At 39.1% G+C, this 20,991-nt stretch overlaps 1 protein-coding gene across 1 annotated transcript in view; it reads right to left on the reverse strand.

Annotated features, from left to right (window-relative positions):
- Positions 1–6,020: 6,020 nt before the first annotated feature.
- PER3 (period circadian clock 3) overlaps positions 6,021–20,991 on the reverse strand; it is a 20,607-nt gene continuing 5,636 nt past the window's right edge. The window contains 16 exon segments of the mRNA XM_009274103.2: positions 6,021–6,122; positions 7,751–7,901; positions 8,508–8,685; positions 9,262–9,439; positions 10,552–11,276; positions 12,312–12,563; positions 13,198–13,383; positions 13,862–13,989; positions 14,620–14,764; positions 15,837–15,963; positions 16,722–16,847; positions 17,283–17,388; positions 18,340–18,496; positions 18,741–18,847; positions 19,583–19,661; positions 20,046–20,188. Coding sequence (XP_009272378.2) covers positions 6,021–6,122; positions 7,751–7,901; positions 8,508–8,685; positions 9,262–9,439; positions 10,552–11,276; positions 12,312–12,563; positions 13,198–13,383; positions 13,862–13,989; positions 14,620–14,764; positions 15,837–15,963; positions 16,722–16,847; positions 17,283–17,388; positions 18,340–18,496; positions 18,741–18,847; positions 19,583–19,661; positions 20,046–20,188 — 2,890 coding nt within the window.

Raw genomic sequence — 20,991 nt, forward strand, 5'->3', positions numbered from 1 at the left:
GAGGGGGGGTGAGGGGTGGGGGGGGGGGGGGGGGGGGAAATCTGTTCAATCCCACTTCAAAAATTGCAAACATAAAGCAAAATAAATAAAACCACAATGAATAATAATAAAAAAATATTACAAGTACTAAAAAGTTCACTAGCCATCTACATAAGCAAATAAAGGAATGAAGAGAGCTGTCAGGTGGCGAGGATGGAGTCAAGACAAGGTAACTGAGCTATAAACCCTCAAACTGTTTCAGCTTTCAACACTGCAAAAATACTTGCTAGCAGTTACGGCATCTAAAGAAGCAATACTCAAACAACTTTACTGTGTTCAAGCTAGGCCAGAGCACAGCAGCAGAGGCTGGGGGGGGGGAACTCAGCTAATTCTAATATAGCAGAATTTCAGCAGAGCCTGAAACTTCCAGTCATTCAGAGTCCTTGCCTCCAGTAGGAAGGAGTTCTGACTGCATCTTTAGACATAACTGGTAGTTCTCAAAAAGATGACCGTTCAAGACCCTGTTGCACACCTAACTGCCTCCTTCCTGAAGGAAACATTCACAGCAAGTGCCAGATAAACTCAGTTCCAGGGCCCAAGAGCAGAGAGTCCGGCCAGTCTCTGACAGAAGGGCAAACTCCACTTCTCCCCCATCCTGCTATCACCTATAGCTCCCGCCAGCTTTCAGCTCCAAGCTTTTCCTCTCTTCTGCAGGCCAGAGGCAAGAAGGCTGGAGCTGTCACAGAAAACTAAAGAGATTGTAGGAAGAGCTCCAGAGGCCAGGCTGATTGTCTTTCCACCAGACAGGGCAGAGCTCTTGGAGCCAGCAGAAAGGTGCAACTGTAGCTGGGGAAGTGAGCCGCAAGAGTCCTGTCTATGCCAGCCCGAGCCTGCCCGTAACGGTTTCAGGCAGCAAATTGGAGCATCAAATGCGAGCCAAGCAGGCAGACACCTGTTTGAGCTGCACAGGAGCAGTATGTAATATATATCCTGAAAGTTAATACAACTGTGGAGCAAACCTACTACAGAAAAGTTATGGTCCTTTTACTTTTGAGATTGGGGTAAGAAAGAATCACAGATCCAATACTTATCTCTCACCGTTTGCCAAAAATACAGAAGTACATAATTCAGCTCACCTTTGACATCCACGCAGAGGTGAAAGTTACAGGTTTTTAACTGCAAGCAAGAACTTCAGCTGACAGGAGGATGGCTGCTATTGACAAACCAGTAACATAGCTGGAGTGACATTGCCTAGATCTCTGAATAAAAACAGCACCACCTTGAAATTTTTCATTTCACAAGTCTATCCCCTTCTCTCCTCATAATTTTTGGACCAAAAATACCCAGATAATTTGGCTCATGTTTTTAAGTATGTTTAGAATGACCAAATCACCCTTTTAAAAATTAATAAACCATCGGCAAAAATATATCCAGTGTTACCTTTGAGATGCCTGTATTTCAAGGAACTGCATCACTTACCTTGCCAGAAACACCTTCAGTTACATACTTATCTAAGATTACTTCTTTCTTTTCTTTTAATAAGATGCTACATCTTTTGTTCTGTACCTTGTACTCCCTGCAGTGACTTTGCCTTTCTCCTGTAGGCTTCTTTAAGCACTGTCGACCACACTTCTCTCTAACGTCCCTTAAAGCAGAAAAAGATGAACAAATCGTTTCTCTGCAATTAGTTAAGAATTTTACTGCTCTGAGACATGCCTGCGAATTAAACCTATGAATTCTTTGTAATTCCCCTAGAACACAAATTTTAGCATGGTGGGGCCAAAATGCTCCCAGAGTGTTTATTATTTACCTTTTTAACAAAATCAGCACAGACAGAAGCTTTAAATCCTGCATGCCAAACCCCAACAGCTTACACATCCAAATAAAATCCTTTACATTCAAGAGGTACTTGCCCTTCTTCACGGGATGCAATTAGAAAGGAAATAACACATCCTGAAGTGGGCAAGGTAGAGTGAGATAAAAAAAACCCACAAAACCACACAAAACAGGATGAACGGCCACTACATCACCATTTTCACCATACCCACAACCTCAACGCCTATGTACAGTCAGAAAAGTGTAATGAATATTTTCTTAAAAGTTTATTTTCTAGAAATTACCAAACAACAAAAGTAAACACACACTTTAAACCGTTCTCTGCAGCATGTTTTTCAGTTTTATTTATAAAAACAGATGCTCCTTTAAAGTGTACAGTTAAAATCACAACTGTAAATTCAACCACAGCTGAATATTATTTCAATAAAATATTCCTATCAACTGATGTAAAAATTCATTTGATTGCGATTTAAAACTCTATTCAGCTGGAAGATAAACTTATCAATACATTACTCATTCAGCGAATATTTATCACACACTAAAAATACACTGGGGTCCCCCCTGTTCATAGCAATGCCATGAAAATATTTGCTCATCAACTCATCTTTTAAAAACATAATTCTATATTTATGAATACAACAAAAAAAAACTTGCCAGCAAAATCCACCAAGGGTTTCCAAACTGCTGACGCCCCCACAGGGGGTAGTAACTGCATCATTATTGTACTTGTGTGTTTTCCCTTTGATCACCAAAAAAAGTGACCTTCCAAGCAGCTCTAAACTGTCTGCAACATTTTAATTATGCCAGGCAAAACAAAGTCACATAGCCAAAACAGCATGTGCAAATCTGGCTGCAGTATCTGCTCCATTGGTCTTTCAGATCAGAACTGGATCTCACTTCGACTACTCCAGCAAACTACAAAAGGACTGAAAGATTAATACAAACTGAAGTAAAAACTAGCAGTTCCTGAAAACTTACGGAAATGAAGTCCTTCCCAAAAGGCTTGATAAGGCATTTGATTGCAAAATGTTGTGGTTCTAGTGGGGTAAAGAGTAGCTTGGGAAACTGTTTTTTGTCCTAAACCTGGTTTTGCAGCCAAGACCATTTGCGTTTTTGGGCAAGTAATTTAGTTTCATTATCACACATGGCACTGATTCACCCCTTCATTCCTCTTATATTCTTCTCCCATACCATATTTTTTTCCGTAACCCAGGACTAGTGTAGTCCCAGACAAGGAATCTTGCACTTAAGATTTAGCCAGGCTTACAAACTTTGAATTCAAACTCCTAGGCACATGCACCTTCCTTATATATGGTCATAGGGTATGGTGTTCACAGCACTACAAAAACTGTCTAGGATTTATGTTGCTATATGATCCTACTGGGCACAAATTCATAGTAGTAGGTGGTACAAGAAGGGTTAACATCTCCAGACAAGAAACACATTTAATACGATCAAGTTTCTACCTACAGGTCAGAATCTTGACCACTTGTAGCAAAGACAGCACAGGATACAGTGAGTAAAGATCCCCAAATTATACTCCTGGGTTTGTTATGAGCTGGGGCTATGCGTCTGTGCAAGTCCTTTGTGTCTCTGCCTCTTTTTATACAACTGGGATAATGATAGTCATCTTTTTGACATCTTTCCAGACCTACGGATGAAAAGCGTTATTCAAGTGTTAGGTACATATTACCATTCTCCTAAATGAAGTCTCACTGTTTTATAAAATGAATGACGTATGCCTGCTAAGACATCACAAACCATCTCATTTTCATACTCAGGAAATAAACAGTAGAAATTATGTACAGCAGAAGGGTTGATTATCTAAGCTTTCCTTCTGGCTTACATTTTTAAACTATTTTGAAGGAGATGGCCGTCCTTACCTGGAGTATTCAACTTAATCTATTTCACTAAGTCTCAAAATACACTAAAGCAGTCATTTTAATTTAAGCACAGCTAACTAGAATGGATTCTAGTGCATCAGTCTAATTTGACAGTTTTGTTAGTTAAAAAGCTTCCCGATTAAGAAAAGAACCTATACTCAAAGCATCATATTACATGTTTTAGAGCAAGTATTTTAGGTAGTGTGGTTATAAAGCAGAATGACATATTTGGAAAGTGCTGGAAAAACACTAGGACAGGTATAAGGCATTGCCCACATTTTCCTACTTGAATACATAACTTGCTATATGTAAACACCTACCAAAGTCTCTTATTTTAAGAAGTGTTTAAAGTTTGAACACAAAAAGTACTGAGGATGTGAGGACCTCTGCTGATTTACAACACTTAAGAAAAAACAAGTTCAAGCTGAAAAAACTGAAAGACAAAGAAAGAAAAGCAGCTTAAGAATAAATAGAAAGCAATAGGTATACAGAGGGCAGGCAAGCATACTGTAGGAGAAAAAAAAAAAAAAAAGAACACTGCCTGAGTCAAATTAGCCTTGAAAACTTAAAATTCTGTAAAAATAAGTTTACTTGAAATAAGTTTTAATGGAAAAGATTGCCAATGAATTGATTTTAAAAAGTAACAAAAACCTTTAGATAAATACAGTTTTCTTTCAATGATTTGCAGATCACAGTATTTTTAACTTACTCAACAACTTGAAGCTTACTAGTAAATGAAACTGAAAAAGTGAAAATCCTTCACATAGCAGAAAAGGAAGAGTTACACAGAACAAAAGGGTGAGTAACATGTCACATTCTAAAACTCTTTGTGGAGAAGGCCAAGGGGATTAATAACACCACAAAGAAAATCTGATTACATCCAGCTTTTGATAAACAAAGGGGAAATCAGGCAAAATTTGCTAGGTTTTAATGAAGCGCGTCCTGTTTGAAGAGCACTTTGAGACATTCAGCTTTAAGCTAGAAGTATTAATATGAGAACAAGTCCTTTTACAAACTGAAAGGGAAAGTGGTTACCACTTTCTGAACAACAAACTCACACTATGCACAAACTCATTTTTCGTCCATGGATTTCAAAAGCCAGAGACTGAAGAAAGAGGTTAAAACTGGTACAGGAAGTCAACAGTGATAAGAAATAATAAATATGTGGTTTGATGTTCAAGTTTTGCCCCACAACATATGACTTCTCAAGAAAACAGAAGAAATGAAGCTCAATCTCTTTTTCTTTTTGGCATCACCACAACAAAAACAAAACAGGGAAATGGCTCAAAATTTCCTATTTGCTATGTCTGGATTCAACTCATCTAACTACTCTAATACAACAACAAAAAAATTAAGATACAAGTCAGCCTTCCAGAGCAGTAGCAATGTAAGATAAAAGATTGCATGTAGCTACTTGAACTGATAACTAGGCCATAGTGCCTTGTTAGAAAAGGTTTTTTCATGTGTATTTTATTAAAAAGCAGATCCTGTATAAGGAAGTAACTCCTGAATTGTTACTTCTATTTTTTTTGATTGCTATTTAGAATTTAATCTCTAACAGATTTGTAAGCCAGCTACCCTCAATTAATTTTAAAACACCTATCCTGAGAAACACAGCTTTAAAAGCAAAAGCTATAAACCAGCTTGGTTCCAACACACTTATAATGAAAAACATAGGGAATAGCTTTGCTTCTTTCCACTTCAGTTTATTTTTTTGATGGGCACAAGTTGGTGAAAGGCATTTTGATGCAGAATAACTTGGCCAGTTTTCAGCTGCTCATTAAAAAGACTATTGGATTCTCAAACCAGCTACAGTGATTTAAGAGCCTCAGAATATTAGGATCTTCAGTTTAGTCCTTTAAATACTGAACAAACAAAAGTGAAGAGCACTCTGTTGTAGCTTGGTTTCAACGCGTATACCTTACTTGGAGAGTAAACATGCTCTGATCTGTTCGGTTCATCACTATAGGTTCTTAATCACTGCATCTTTTCAGACTCTTACTTGTCAAGATCAAACAAAAAACACCCAAAACCAAAACACCTTTGTATTTGCTCATCATCGAGCAATCGAAAGTTAGAAACATAACCCATTCTGCGTCGAGTCTGTGAGGTCAGGAAAGGAAACAGCCTCCCAGTGAAAGATTGTCTTCAAAGTCATGCCAGGAGTGGAGGAGTAATGGAGGAAGATTTAGTTTCACATGTGCGACTGCTCATGTTGGGAAGAGATAGCCAGATAGATTCACCACTAGTATGTAGCAAAGCCAGAGGAAAAGAGAACGGGAATTACACCAAGCAGTTTTACTGACACAAGTGCCGATGTCTTCAGCGCTGCAGGAGCGGAGACTATTTTCCCTTGTTTTCCATATTGTCATCAGCCATTGCAGCCTCACAACTCGCTTCCATGATGTCACATGTAACACAGCCCTTTAAAAAGGAACAAGAACATAGTAATTTAAATTCTCCTTCTTAGGAGTATATTTCAGAGTCAAATCCTGATAGCATGACATGTTGCAATCTCCTGAAACCTCTCACCAATGGGCTGAAATCTCTTTAAAAGCAGAGATTATACAGATACCCTATTTTCAGAAGCAGGTACTTGCACCTCCAACTTATCTTGTCTCAGAAGTGAATTCTTTGGTTAGTGGAACATACAGTTTTAGCTTTGAGATAAAAAGGCATGTGACTTCCTTGAATTTGAAGGCCTTATCTTTCAGCTTTATAAGCAAGCTGCTCATTAAGGATTTGGACTGTAGACTGAACAGCAACAATACCGACCAACAAAAGAAGGCTGAAATGCTTGAGTGTATTGACAGAACAGATTTTTCTTGTTCTTGAGAAATGGTATGATATTGAAATAAAGTATTAAAATAGAAATCCTGCATTTCTTTCTACTGTCAGAAGCCTGGTTGCATTTGCAAAATGACAATCTATATTGGAAACATGACCTACTGCTTAGGAACAGTTTTAGCACCTCAGATATCAAATATTTATATTTGCATACCAATACATCTCATAACATTTGAGATGTAAACATTCAACAGAATTTTCTGCGAGACCACTGGACATCATTTTGCTATCTGAATCAAACACGTGGTCCTAACCACACTAGGACACACAAGATTTTTGTCAACAAGGTATTAGGAAAACAAAGACTGGTTTTCTGGTCTTGTTCCAGAGACAGAGATTTCTCAATTTTTCTGCTCTAAGAATAAGTACCACAGCTCAGAACGCCACATTTGAAAATACTAGCACATAGAGCATGCAGTACTATAACAGGCATTAGATTTTTCTGCTGCATGAGTACATGAATGCAGCCCACTCTGCCTTGACATTTTCTGTACAACTTGTCATTGGGAGCTCTAGATACTGGTGGGACTAGTTCTGCCTTGCTCTTTTCTTCTCCATAGCACCTGGGAGCACTTTAAACTAATTAGGACATTCTCTAACACATACTAATATACATCAGAAGTAGTTTATCAGACTGCCCAAGAGTTATACCAGTTAAAATTATCAGGCATAAGATACCAAAGTTCTTAAAGAATGAATCCACCTACAAGAAGCCAGCTATTTTTGTGTTTCTTACTAGATGCCTGAACCTCCTCTGTGATTATGAGCATTTTTCAGCTTGCTGAACATACTTGCTCTAATCTTCAATAACATTCCAGTGTTAGGTGCTATTCAATCATAGCAGCAATCAACTTCATAAGAAAAAGAGCAAAAAGACAGAAAAACCAACAGAAAAAACATCACTAGGTATGGACTCTTATGTGAGAGTGTGACACTATTCCCATTCATCCAACAGTGTGACTGAAGGAACTTTCCTACAGGTGGTTCCTACACAGAATTTGCATATCTTGCAAAAAATACAATGGAAAGACCTGTATTTTGTCATTTCTCATCTGGCTAGTGTACTCCAGCTCATTTCCTTCTTATATTTACAAGTAATAAACATCAGTGACCCCAGCACTATAAGATCACGTTGGTTAGAAATGGCACCGCCTCTAGCTAGCCAAAGCATGACTAAGCTGCTGATTCCTTTCACAACTCCTTACTTGGGTGCTGATTTGCAGCGGGACAGTCTGGGTCCGGATCCACGTATGCACCTCTGCAAGCTCCTTCTTTTGCCCATCTGTAAACCAAGGCTGCTGCTTTCGCATAACTATCAGCTTCTCCAGATCCTCCTTTAAAACTTCCTCTTTAATTCTGCAAGTAACAGACACCTGTGAACACAGCTGTACTAAATGAAGCAAGGCAGGCACTGATTATAATCACATTGGGAGAGTCTCTCCACCAGTATAGGCAGCATCAGCCATTGTTATACCTTATTTGCTTCTTTCAACACTGGTCTAACTGTCAGGGGTTTTTTGGTTGTTATTTTTGTTAGGGATTTTTGGCTGTTTGGTGTGGGGTTTTTTTGTGGGTTTTTGTTTGTTTTGTGTGGTTTGGTTTTTGTTTTTTTTTTTAAATGTGGAATCTCATTACAAATTATATATAAACTAATTACAAGCAACTTGCAAATAACACTTAAGTATTTTTACCCCCTTATGCATTCAAAGTACAGGACAATAAACAATCCCCTTAACTTCAGCAAAAAGGTTACACATTACCATATTTTAACTGATGGGAGAAATGGGGGAAAAAAAAAATAGACAAAGGAAATAACCAGGGCGTAAAATACACAAACAGTACATTAATACCAATGAAACTCCAAGAAGGTGCATGTGCATTATTTCCATGGTCTCATTTTTAATTCTACAGTTCTATGCACAATTCCAAACTACATGTCAGAAATTGTTGAAGTTTTCCAACCTGTTAGGCATTTGGTAAGTCATTAGAACTCGCTCAGGTGTGTGATCCATCATCATCCTGGCTGACTCATGGTTGGATTTATGAGCTGTCCCTTTTTCTTCTGCTTCTTGATTCTTCTCTTCCTTGGAAGCTTCAGAAGAATCATTACTGGCAGAATCCTTGCTGCTTTTGCCACTACCTGTTGACAATTACCATGAAAAAAATGAATGCAGATGCCTGAGAAATCCTAGTAATTCAGCACAAAAAGTAAAAGAACACCAGTGTATTCTTGCAAGCTCGTTCTGTAATATGAACACAGGTACTCCCAGATGATTGCTCTGGCAAGTGATTACTACCTATCGAGAATTCAAAGATAAAGGGCATTCTATTAAGTTACTCAAGATCCCCAAAGCTCTATTTGCTCTTCTCAAAATTAATTAGGTCAACTTCTCTGCTTCTCTTTCAAGAGGTCCTGCTCTAGGCAGATTTACCTTTACTCAAGTAAGATGTAAGCCAGTATCTAATGCAGAGAAAAGTGATAATGAACAAAATTAAAGAGTGACTTACAGGTTAAAGGAATAGCTTCTTAGATTCCCATTTCTAACTACTGAAATAAACTTGGCTTCAAACACTTAAAGCTGGTGAAAAGTAAAGACTACAGATCCTCTTACTGGGATTTCCCATTCTCATTACAGTATCTTGTTTTGAATTACCAACATGTGAGCAAGCCATCTAGCAGCAAAGCACCAAACATCCAAATCTCGAACTTCCCTACCTGTGCCACAACCAGAAGTCTCGTTGGAGCCAGAGCCTAAAGAACCAGACAAAGCTGATCCACTGCCCAATGCTGCTGAACCTGTACCCAACTGGGAGTCCTCATACAGCGAGCGGTCAGTAAATTCACTAGAAGCACAATGACTAGCACTGTTACCACCATCTTCTGGATCATTGTCCTGGAAACAAAAATCAAAACAAACACATCCATGGAAGTTACATTTAAGTTTGAAAAAGGAAGTTTGTGCATTTACTGAATTTGTCACATGTTCACTAAGTTCTCATGTCAATTCAATAGGTTTGGAGTTTCTAGCTCTGAAAATGAACGGCAGTCTAGAACTCAGGATAACACTCTTCATGGGTGAAATCAACAAACATCTGGACTCTAGTTTACTGGTTTCTGCTGTAGATCCTTCCCCACTGGGTCAAGATATTGTACTGTTGCGTTAAGTTAATATTTTCTGCTGACAAGAGAGGAGTCAGTTCCCTTCGTGTCCTGTTAGATGGCATGAAGCAGCCACACACATCAAGCAATGGTGCGCCACAGGGAAAATGAGAGAGTCTTCCCCTGATTCACTATGTGAAGCTCACCGCTTCAGCAGCTACAGGTAGACCAACTCCCCTTTCAGGACCCTACCCTGCAGTTTCAGCTGATCCAGCCTTTCCAGCCCAATCTGGATTCAGGAGCCAACATTTTTTTCCTTGCCTGCAGAGCTCAGATTCCTGCCTCTGAGTTTACCGCGGAAGTTGGAGAGGCCTTTTCTATGCCCATGTATGGAAACCGACCCACACGGATCCCTGTTCTTCGTTCATTAGCTGCATCCCTGGGAGACAGAGGGAGTAATTAGAAGTTTATCTTCCCTTTGTTTTGGTTCTCCACAGAGACTGTGGGACTGGGTGAAAAAAGATGCGGATTGCGCAGCACTAACCAAGTTCCACATGCATAAAAGCCCCAAACCCAAAATTCCTGCCAACAATTTAATTGAAAAGGCTGCTGCCAAAATGCTGAGCAAAAGCAGCTTGTGGCAGCCTAGACCAGAAGATCTCACATTTCTGTCATTTGCTAAGTGCCAACACTGTACTGTTACAAGTTCCCATGGGCGCAAGTATAAACAGCTTTCTTCGCCTCCTGTGCTATTTGTGCCCTGCAGTCTACATAGCACAGTCACTGGAAAAAGCAGCTAGCAAAATCTGGTGACCCTGAAACACAGATCATCATCACTGGTTTTGGTGACTGAACACCGTGAACATCAAGAGTTTCTCCTCTACATTAAAAATTCCTCTTACTTACACATTTAGCTTCTGCACGTGCTCTAACATCAGTACTAATGGAAAGCTCCATAGGTTTTGGCAGTTCTTCTTGAAGCAAATTCAGCTGAAGTGGGGAACTGCTCCGTGAGCTACTCAGCAGTAGGGCTTGGTCACGCTGGCCCTCCATGGATGTGGCAGAAGAGGCTGGAAAGGGCTGATCCACAGAGTGCAGTGCTATTGGTGATGGAGCAGAAGGAGGGGGGGCTGGAGGTAGTGTAGTGCATGGATATGAAGAGGGGGGATAAACATACTGAGGGCTAGGAAGAAAGACGTATTGAGGCATCTGGGCATACATGGGGAAACCCTGAAAAAATACAGCCATAAACATGCCTATGTTTGGGGGATGAAGCGCTGGGCATGACTGTGCTTCACAGCATAGTTGTGATGATGACACGGACTCAGGTTTTAACGAGTGAAGGACAAGCTCCTCTCCTACAGAAGAGGCTGGAAAACTAGATAGTGGATCCGAATAGACAGGAAATCCCAGAGGAGGAAGGACATTCATACTGGAGGAGCTCAGATAGGACACTTCTGAAGGAGAGAATGACTGTTTCTGAATTGTTCTCTTCTCACATGGAAGACTATTTCTATTTTTACTAGAAGAGTGGCTATCTGAGGGCTGTCTCTGAGGTTTCTGGCGCTTGAATTTTCCATGTTTGCCTTTTTTACAGCTAGCTGGGCTCATCTGCTTTGAAGGGGAATCTCCTAAGGAGGAAGAAAAATAGACACATTCACTGAAATGACAGACCTGGGGGGAGGCGGGGGGGGGAGGAGGCAGAAAAAGAAAAAAATAAAAAAAAATAAAAAAAAAGAGAGAAAAGAATCCAGATTTCTGAATTGTTCTCTTCTCACATGGAAGACTATTTCTATTTTTACTAGAAGAGTGGCTATCTGAGGGCTGTCTCTGAGGTTTCTGGCGCTTGAATTTTCCATGTTTGCCTTTTTTACAGCTAGCTGGGCTCATCTGCTTTGAAGGGGAATCTCCTAAGGAGGAAGAAAAATAGACACATTCACTGAAATGACAGACCTGGGGGGGGGGGGGGGGGGGAGGAGGCAGAAAAAGAAAAAAATAAAAAAAAATAAAAAAAAAGAGAGAAAAGCATCCAGATAATTGAGTGTGGCTTATTTGGAGAGCTGACTTTCCTCTGGGTATTTCTTCCATACACCACAGTGATGGATTTGCTGACATATCTACAATATTTTCCTTCATGTCATCAATTTTCTTATCCATCAATTTTGGCTTATCCCAATCAGATCTCTTACATTCCTTCAAGGGGAAATAAAAAAAAAGAGAGAAAAGCATCCAGATAATTGAGTGTGGCTTATTTGGAGAGCTGACTTTCCTCTGGGTATTTCTTCCATACACCACAGTGATGGATTTGCTGACATATCTACAATATTTTCCTTCATGTCATCAATTTTCTTATCCATCAATTTTGGCTTATCCCAATCAGATCTCTTACATTCCTTCAAGGGGAGGCAATAAACTACTTGGGATTTGCAGGGTTTATTCCAATAATTATCTGCTTTGTGAAAAGTCTAAGATAGCAACATCCAAGATGGAGCAGACCTTCTGTGTGGGCAATGCTGTTGTCAAGCCTTGGCAGTTCAAAGGAAGTACTCTGTTTGCAGCCATCGTAAGATACTCGCTAAATCATACAAAGGAGAACCAGACTCCACTGCTAGGTTGGTCTTTGTAAGTCATCTAATAAGTCTTTATTTCTCAAAGCTGCTGCCTACCTTGGCCGCAGGAACGTCCGTTGTTACTTCTGCTCTCCTGTTGAAGGTAAGTCCTAAATGGAGAGAGCAAGATCCTCTGGCGGAACTTGTCAACGTAGTTCTGCTCCTCCTTTTGAGTGTGGGCTGACAATGTCTCTTTTGTTAGCCCAACTGGCTTTAAGTCCTCAGGTACCATAGTGAGACTCTGAGCATTCACAGGAGGCAGCTCAATTTGTTCACTTCCAACAGTAGTATCCTCCATTGTAGTCACTTCTTTGAAGAGGGAAGAAAATAAGTCACTCACTCTTTGCTCTGGCCTTCTGGTGTGAACTCCCACAACACCCAGAGGGTTACATAGAAAACAATCTCATCTGAGCTACTGAGCAGATACAGGCTGCAGAGGCAGGGGGAGAAAACACCCTTTACACTCAAATATAGTTACACCAACATCAACTGAGCAAATTACTTTGCGTGGTCCGGAAAACTTCAAATTCACTTTGAAGTTACAGAGGCAGTTCTTTCTTCATACTTTCTTAGTACAACAACAGTTAAATAGTAATTTTTATGCTTCTTTCTGCATTAAAATGAAGTAACGCTGGCCCATTAGTCATTTATGTTTTAATCCTCAATGGCGAAAAGCACATTGTTGTGTTTGAGATACATGTGATGAAGTTAAAGGGGAAAGGAAATAGTGCACTCTGTTAAACTAGGTTTTATTAAACTACTGTAAAAATTTCCAGGCTCAAGTTTTCTTCACAGTGTCCCTAGAAATACCCTAATTATATTTCAGAGTTCATATTCACGAGAACTTATCTCAAATGGACAATCTGTGTACTTCAGTCTGGAAACATTGTATAAATTTAAAAATCAGTGAGTCAAGTCAGTGTTTTGCGAGTGTGAACAGTACCTGATTCAGGGTGTGGGACATGCACTATAGTGCTGCTGTAACTGCATTGGCTGGTGACAGACACCACACTTGGAGCCTTGTTGGACAGGGTCAGGTCTGCCAGAGGAGCTCCCGCCATGCCTGCAGTTGTCTGGTCTTTCAGCATCTCTTCCCGATCAACAGATATTGGAGTTTGGGCATTAACTGCTGAAAGGATAGCAGTATTTATTAGTAAATGACAAAGTTTCTACATGGAATTTCATCCCAAGCACTATGCTCCCAATTCATCAAGTCTGACTCGTTCAGAAACAACCAGTAACTACGCAGACTATTAAATAAGACAGTCTTATATACAAATAAATGTAATATTCATATGCCAGTGCAACGTTAGCACATACTAAGCATGGCATAAAATGAGTGAGCAACAGAAGGTTCATTTAGCAACAACAAACAATAGTTCTTTTGATGCGTTCTACATTCAAAGACTTAATATTGTAGCTTGCACTTAATTGTGAGTTCTAGACAAGGTAAGCAAATATTTACCACATAACCAAAATATTTGTGCTGTTAGCGTGACAATAATTTAAAAAGTGGACATAAACCTTGGAATGTACAACAGTGGCATATAAAAAAATAAATTAGTTGTTTCGGTTCTATTATGATTGTCAGTATACTTTTGTGTTACCTTCCAATGCCTTGGCTTCCTGCTGACTTTGCTGGACTTGCTTGTCATCTTCTGAAGATGACGATGATGTATTAGCAGAAGATTTACATTTCCTTTTCAATGCTGGAACACTGCAGCTCTCTAGATATCTGAAATAAAAGCATATCACAGGAAGCTCTCCCTACTTTGTGTTTTTTCTCCATTTGGAGAGACAAACATTTGAACAATCCAAACTGGAGATCCAGGGGTTGTTAACTAGTATTTTAAATTCACTGCAGAAAGCTCTGGACACGTATCTGCTTTCCAAGGAGTATTTTAAATAAAATCTATCAACTACTCTTTAAAAAAAAAAAAAAAAAGAAAAAAGAAAAAAGACAACATTATCCCCTGGGTTAAAAAATACCAACATTTTATAAATTCTATCAACTTTCTGTTTTATATGGATGTTCTCAAAGCGTACATTGAGAAGACATTGACATATTATGCCCATCGAAATTCTCTTAAACTCCTATTGCGTCAATGGTGAAACTAGCAGCAGACAAACATCAATAGTTGCAAACAGAATCTTAGGCCCTAAATTCTTTGTTACTGTGTAATTCAGATTGACTGAGCATTGGGGATGGATTGCCCAGAGAGGCAGAAAGCTTTACAAACAATCCCAAAATTTATCTCACAACTCAAAACTCAGACAGTTTAGACCAATGCAAACTGCTTGGATATTTACCTTCCACCAATTAATCTTAAACTTGTATCACTAAAATAGCTTCATAGTTTATTACCTGATGATACTATCAACACAATTGATCTGCTGATAGGAAGGAACACGTGGAGTCTTCTTTGAATCATCATAAAATGCATTGCCTGGTTCTTCTGTGCTATCACTTCTCAATGTCTGAAGAAAACAGGAAGCAGCGTGCCTCTTCCCTAGAAAAGAATAAATCCTCAAAGACTGCTCTCAAAGGCATCTAAACACTACCCCCACCAAGACACACGTATATATATACACTTGGATACATATGTACTATACAGGGATATATGGCCTATGACAGCACAGCTCTCATTACTAAGTTATTCTGTGTTTTCATCTCAATTCACATGTTTCAAGGCAGGGGAGGGAGAAGGGGAAAAGAATGCCTAAAAAGAAAAAAACTCCACACAACACCTTAAACACTGACTCAGAACAACTAGCAAACACAAAGAAAACAGCATAGAAAAAAAATATTGTATTTAAATTGTGAACAAAGCTGCAAGTAACATTACTCTTCTCTCAATTTACACATCACAGAATCCAATCTGTTATTTAACAGTAATTTACAGCTTTTCATAGCATAGATACACTGGTCAGAGTAGTATCAACATTCACAGTGCAGTCCTCTTCTCAACAAGGCTAGAAGTTAATTGTAACTTTTGTAGAGAGTATCACAGTGCAAAATGTTTTAATACAGATTCCTATGATATTTGAGGAAACATCCGGTTTTCTCCATATATTTGTGTTAGGTACTGACTGCAAATAATGTGCGTTAGCATAATATTAAGCACTCAGTAACTAAACCACTACTTCAGTGGGAAGTGGGGGAGTGTTTTCCAACCCAGGGATTGTTTCTGAGAGTCCACATAAAGCAACTAAGGGAAGCTTCCATAGTAGACTTATACTTGCTACAAAGCAAGTCTGCATTTTCACTAGAAAATGTTAAAATAAAAAAAAAGTAAAAGTCTATTAACCTAGAAAGAGACAAAAATGTTCCTCCACATCTCAGGGAGCCGTAAAAAGTTATTGCATCTGCTGAGGGTTTTTTTGGGGTGGTTTTTGTTTTTTTGGTTTTTGATTGTTTAAAAAAACCCCAACCAAACAGAAAACAACAAAACCACTTCCCACATTTAAGCCATGCTAAAATGCTATCTTAAGTTCTTCAGTATAACACCAGCTAGCCAAACTCATGGCTATAGATGTACAGGAGTTCATGTTACCTTAAGGATCATAATTACATTAACTTACCTCCTAGAATTTCTGAGCTCACAGCCTGTTCATTTCCATTCTGTGGCTTGCTCCTTGACGCAATATACAGCTGCTGTCCCAGATTCTTTATTCGGTTGACATCTGCACAAACTTGTTGCAATGTCATCTTGAGATACATGAAAATGTGAAGTCAGAATAAAATGAATAAAAAGAGGCCACAGGAGACCATTAAGATGGGCTTGGGTTCTTGTATTCTCCAAACTGAAAGGGAGTAGACTGTCAGCCTAAGCCTGGTATCTATTGGTATTAGTAAATTTAATGAATCTAATTATCGTGGTTAATTTAATTAAATTAACTATATGACAAAGCTCAAACAGCCTCAGCATTTGAGTGTTTTAACACTGACGCAAGCCTTGAGAGTGGGAATAAGCTGATGACTTACCCAGGAGCCTCACAAGGAAATTAGGTAATTGCAATGCTTGTTTTAGGACAGCACTGTTTCCACTCTCTTCTATAGTAGTCTACACTGTACCTCTAGTGCCCTTTTTAAAACAAAACAGAAAATCCCAAGCAAACAGAAACCCCTCCACATGCATCAATCCTCTTTCTGGTTCCATGGTTCTTCCACTTTTTCCTCTCTAAGTCCACTGGTTCTTTGAGAAGGCTGATGTTAAGCAAGTCTTCAATTTACTTTAGTGAACTACCATAGTAGTTACCTGCTCCTAATTTTGCTGACTAAAATGAGCAAAAACCAAAAGCCAGCATTCTATAATTGACCAATTTAAGTACATTTAGCTTGAACATAGCTGTTTCTTCCCACTTCAGTAAAATTCATGATGAGTAGTGCATATGTACACAGTAACAACTGTCATTTTTAAAACTGTATTTTTACTACTCTGCAGGCAGTGACATTTATAGACTTACTGGTTCCTGTATTTCCTCTGCACAATTCCCATTGGAGTCACTTGAAGATGCTATGCTGATATAGTGTTCATAAGAGCCATTGCTTCCAAGGCTTCCATAACCACTGGAAACATTGCTGTGAACTGGCTGTATGAGGGGGGGGAAAAAAAAAGTAATTAAAAAAAATCATCCTCTTGAAGAACAAAAAAGAGGGAACAACATACTTTGCAACACAGAACTTCAAGTAAACAAAGAAAATTAAGTGAAAAGTCAGTATTGCTCTGGGCTCTACCACTTGCTTGGGAAAAATTCTCTACCATGCTTAAAGCTGTTTCAGGATGCAGCTTTATCTTTCAACATAAAGACTTGGCAAATATGTCAAACAAAACATTTTTTTCTAATCAGGTGGGCTACCCAGAGCCATATTTTTAATGCTGTCATACAAGCCCGTCTCCATTAGAACTTTCCTTTCAGGCCTTTTAAAAGATCATCCCCAAAGTAGTCTGCTAAACAGACCCAAGCTTCTTTAGCCTCTCATTCAGAAGGCCAGCTGGCGTTTTGAAATTCTTTCATCTTCTTTACCTGCAGAAGCAGCTTGTAAATTTGTCCTTGCAATTCTCTTATCTCTTTCTCAACACTGCTCGTTTCTTTACTTCTTGCAGCAAAGACATCTTCATTCAGAGGGCTTCTGGAGACAGCCAACAAAATTTCACTATTAATTTTAATTTGATGAAGAAAAGGTAGCCATAAACAGAGTTAGAACAGATTCTTCTTTTTATTATCATTATTTTATTTTGACTGCTTCGCTGAATCAACACAAAGGGATGTCATCTGTTCCACTAGCAGCTCTGCTAGGGTAGTGGGGCAAGTGCTATGAGAGCAGTGCTTTATGTGAAATCCCAGGGAAGTCAGTACAGCAGCACAGTGACACGAGTTAAGGTTGACAAGCATCTACCCCTCTGCCTCCTTCGCTCAGAAGACAAACTCACACCCCATAAAAAAGTCAAAAGGCCATCCCAAAAAGCCATTTCCTAGAAAAGAAACCAGGTAAGAGGAAGGCAGACAGTCATATTTCCAAATCTCTTGGCAACAGGAAAAACATCTGAAAAATTAACTTGCACATTCAATATTACATGCATTTTTAAAAGAGGTTACCTTGGTAAATATTTAGATTCTGTATCAAGTGAATGTTCCAGAAAAAAACAAGCCAGAAGGTGATTTTGGCTATATGTCTGTCAATTGATGTTTTTTTTGTGAGCCAATCATGAATGAATGTCAACTAATTATTTGTTAGTTATCTACTTTTTACATTGATTTTTAGCTTTTACTCGGCTTGTCTAAAACTGATATTTTGATTTAGACACGTCCATTGTCACAGTATTTGGACATCAACCATGTGCAAAAACATATGCTAAAAAAAAGTTGGCTTTGCCTTTTACTTCAAAGTAATTTACTTATTTTCATAGTTAATAAACAAGTCTAATGCTGTTCTGATGGAACGGGCTGCAAGACAGATGCTAGGTAGTTCTCATAGACTGCAGGAGCAACATTACGTCTCTAGTTCAGTACTGAGACTGTTTTGTTTTGCAGAGTATTCAATGAAAAGCACTTTAATAGATCAATTCTATATCTGACTTACGTCCGGACTTTGTGTCGGCCAATGATGAACACTACTTTCCTGCTCCAAGGATTCACAAAACTGGACCAGCTGGTATCCAGTATGACATAATCCCCATTTTGAGTACAAAATCTAATAGGTAAATGTTCAAAAGGGGGTTGGCCAGCAAATTTCAGGACTGGAAAAAAAAAAAAAAGAAACAAGGTTTAGTTTATGTTATGACACAGTAGTGCAAGTACAAACACTAACAACTGGGGTCTTTTAAAACTTGGGGTTTGAATTTGCTTTGATCTCAAACTAGTTGCTTTAATTCATTAATTAATTTATTTTTGTCTAGACTGCAGATCAGTCACACGTCAAGCAATATGATAATGAAGAATGTTAAAACCAGTAGAAATTCCTTTTAAAGCAACTAAACTTACTTTTCCGGTGAATAGCAATCATCAAAGGACGATCTTCTGGGTGCAAATACATCAGTATGGATGTTCCAATTAAATCTTGAGGTAAGTAACCCAACAAAGGCACTGCTCTGAAACCCAAACACATTATCACTGATTATAATATAGTTTTGAGTATTTACATCCTTAATCCTTTGCTTGTCAGTTAAGTCCCCATGCATGATCTACAATGGCATGAACTAAGGCTACAGAACATTTTCCAGCCCATCTAATAATCCTCCAGTGCAATGCAGACATGTAAATACCAATGACAAACATTTCTATGCCTGGAGATCTAACAGATTTTCACATTTGCAGGCAGTTTTGTGCTTGTCTATAGGAAAGAAAAAAAAAAAGAAAAAGGGATCTTGAAGAAACAGGTCACAGGCAAAGTGTCAGTAAGAAATCTGACATGGATACTGCAAAGTGTGTTATAGAAACAGTCTTGTGGCTTTGCAGGAGACAGCTTTAGTCTGGCCACATTTATTCAACCCAGCTCAGTACAGCTGTATCTTCACACTGCAATCCCCAGAGCTTTGCATTGTGTGGGTTTTCCACTGTCTGTGTTACCACAGGTCCCCATTGCCCTGGATAACGAAAACTGACTGCAGTTCTGTTTAATTCACATTTTAAGTCAACAAAGGGGATTAGGTCCGTGGAGTTCTAGATGTTTTTCCATGAGTGGACTAACACAAAAGTACTTTGTTTAACTAACTATTGCCAACTGCACAGCTCAACTACTTTACTTGGGTCTCCAGCTGCATCACCAAAGGATTTTTTGCTACCTCTCCATACACACCTCACAGGCCTTAAGATTCAAATCTCACCTGTCATCTATCTCAAGAAAAACACATCCAGGGGTGTGAGTGGTGGTGAAGACTCTTTTGTCCATAGGAATTCGAGGAGCTAATAGAAAAAGAAATATTTACTGAAATAAAATATGCACTAAGACAGAAAACCTAACCGTTACTTTTGCTCACGATAGAGAGTTACCGGCTCCTGAATTTTTTAATTGTTCACTGCTTTCCGACCAGTAACTCACAGAAACATTACAAATTTTTAGGTGCTACAGACTTCTCTCAAAAATAAAAATAGTGAGAAGAGGTCAAACGCTTCAGGGCCTTCCAAAGAAGGCACACATGTTCTGCATTCACATGCATACACATACACACAAACCGAAAGTTACATGGGTGAGACTACCCAAGCACAAGTTCTAAACAAAGGAAGCAGACTTCCATGTACTGCATTTTCCTATTGGCTTGTTTTTTTCACTGAAGTCTCCTGACTTGCCTTCATATCCAGAGTGAATTTTCTCAGCCAAAGCTAAGCAGCAGGATTCTGCATCCACATGGACAGAAGTACACACATGGACCAAGTATGGGGTGATTCGGAAGGGGTAACAACACGTTTCTCGTTCTTCATCTTTACCACCCCTGAGGAAAAGTAAAAGGGATTAACGCACTGGTTCCAAAACCTGGGATACTTTATGCCAGGGCTGAGCGCCCTGCACAGAGAAGTTATGCTGAGCACACAGACCCAGGTAATCAAAATCTCCTGAGGTCCTACGCACACTCCCTCGCGATCCAAGGCCAACACATTCAGCAATACTGGTCTCGCTTCCCTTAAAACCAAGTAGGTATTTTGCCTCCAATACTTGCATTCAGAGGCTGTTCTAGGAATGCCATTACCCTAACGGTTAAAGACCACCTTTAATTCTCAGTCCAAATGTATTCATGAGAACCACTCATTTGGTCTTGTGTTCTCCTTCAAGTTAAACAGTTCTTTTTCTGTTTGTTGTTTATTCTGTACCATTTTTAGGGAGGGAAAAAAAAAAAAAAATCTGTCTGTCTCAAGTTTTGTTTCACTGACCTACATAAGTAAGACTCCTCCAGCCTCGGTTCACAAGTAGTTGTTGTTCTTTGATTGTCCTCCTCCCATGAGAACTTGTCTTCCTAGAACACGTGTGAGCAGTAGCAGCACACAACAGGAGATGATGAGATCTTAAGCAGGGCTTTGTAACAACTGCATTAGTGATTGCCTGTTTCTGTTGCAAGTGCTTTTTCACCTAATTGCAGTATCTTACCCAGCTCTGACAGAAAGAATTGAGGTAACTTTTAGTGTAAATGATAATGTCCAAAAAAATTACTTTCTTATTCCACACTTAGTCTTGTAAAATGTTTCTAGAGAGAAGTCAGTGTCATAAAAACTACTACTGACAGCTCCCCCTTTTTTTTTG

This window comes from Aptenodytes forsteri, unplaced genomic scaffold (genome assembly GCF_000699145.1).
Source record: "Aptenodytes forsteri isolate BGI_AS27 unplaced genomic scaffold, ASM69914v1 Scaffold16, whole genome shotgun sequence".
Lineage (NCBI taxonomy): Eukaryota > Metazoa > Chordata > Aves > Sphenisciformes > Spheniscidae > Aptenodytes > Aptenodytes forsteri.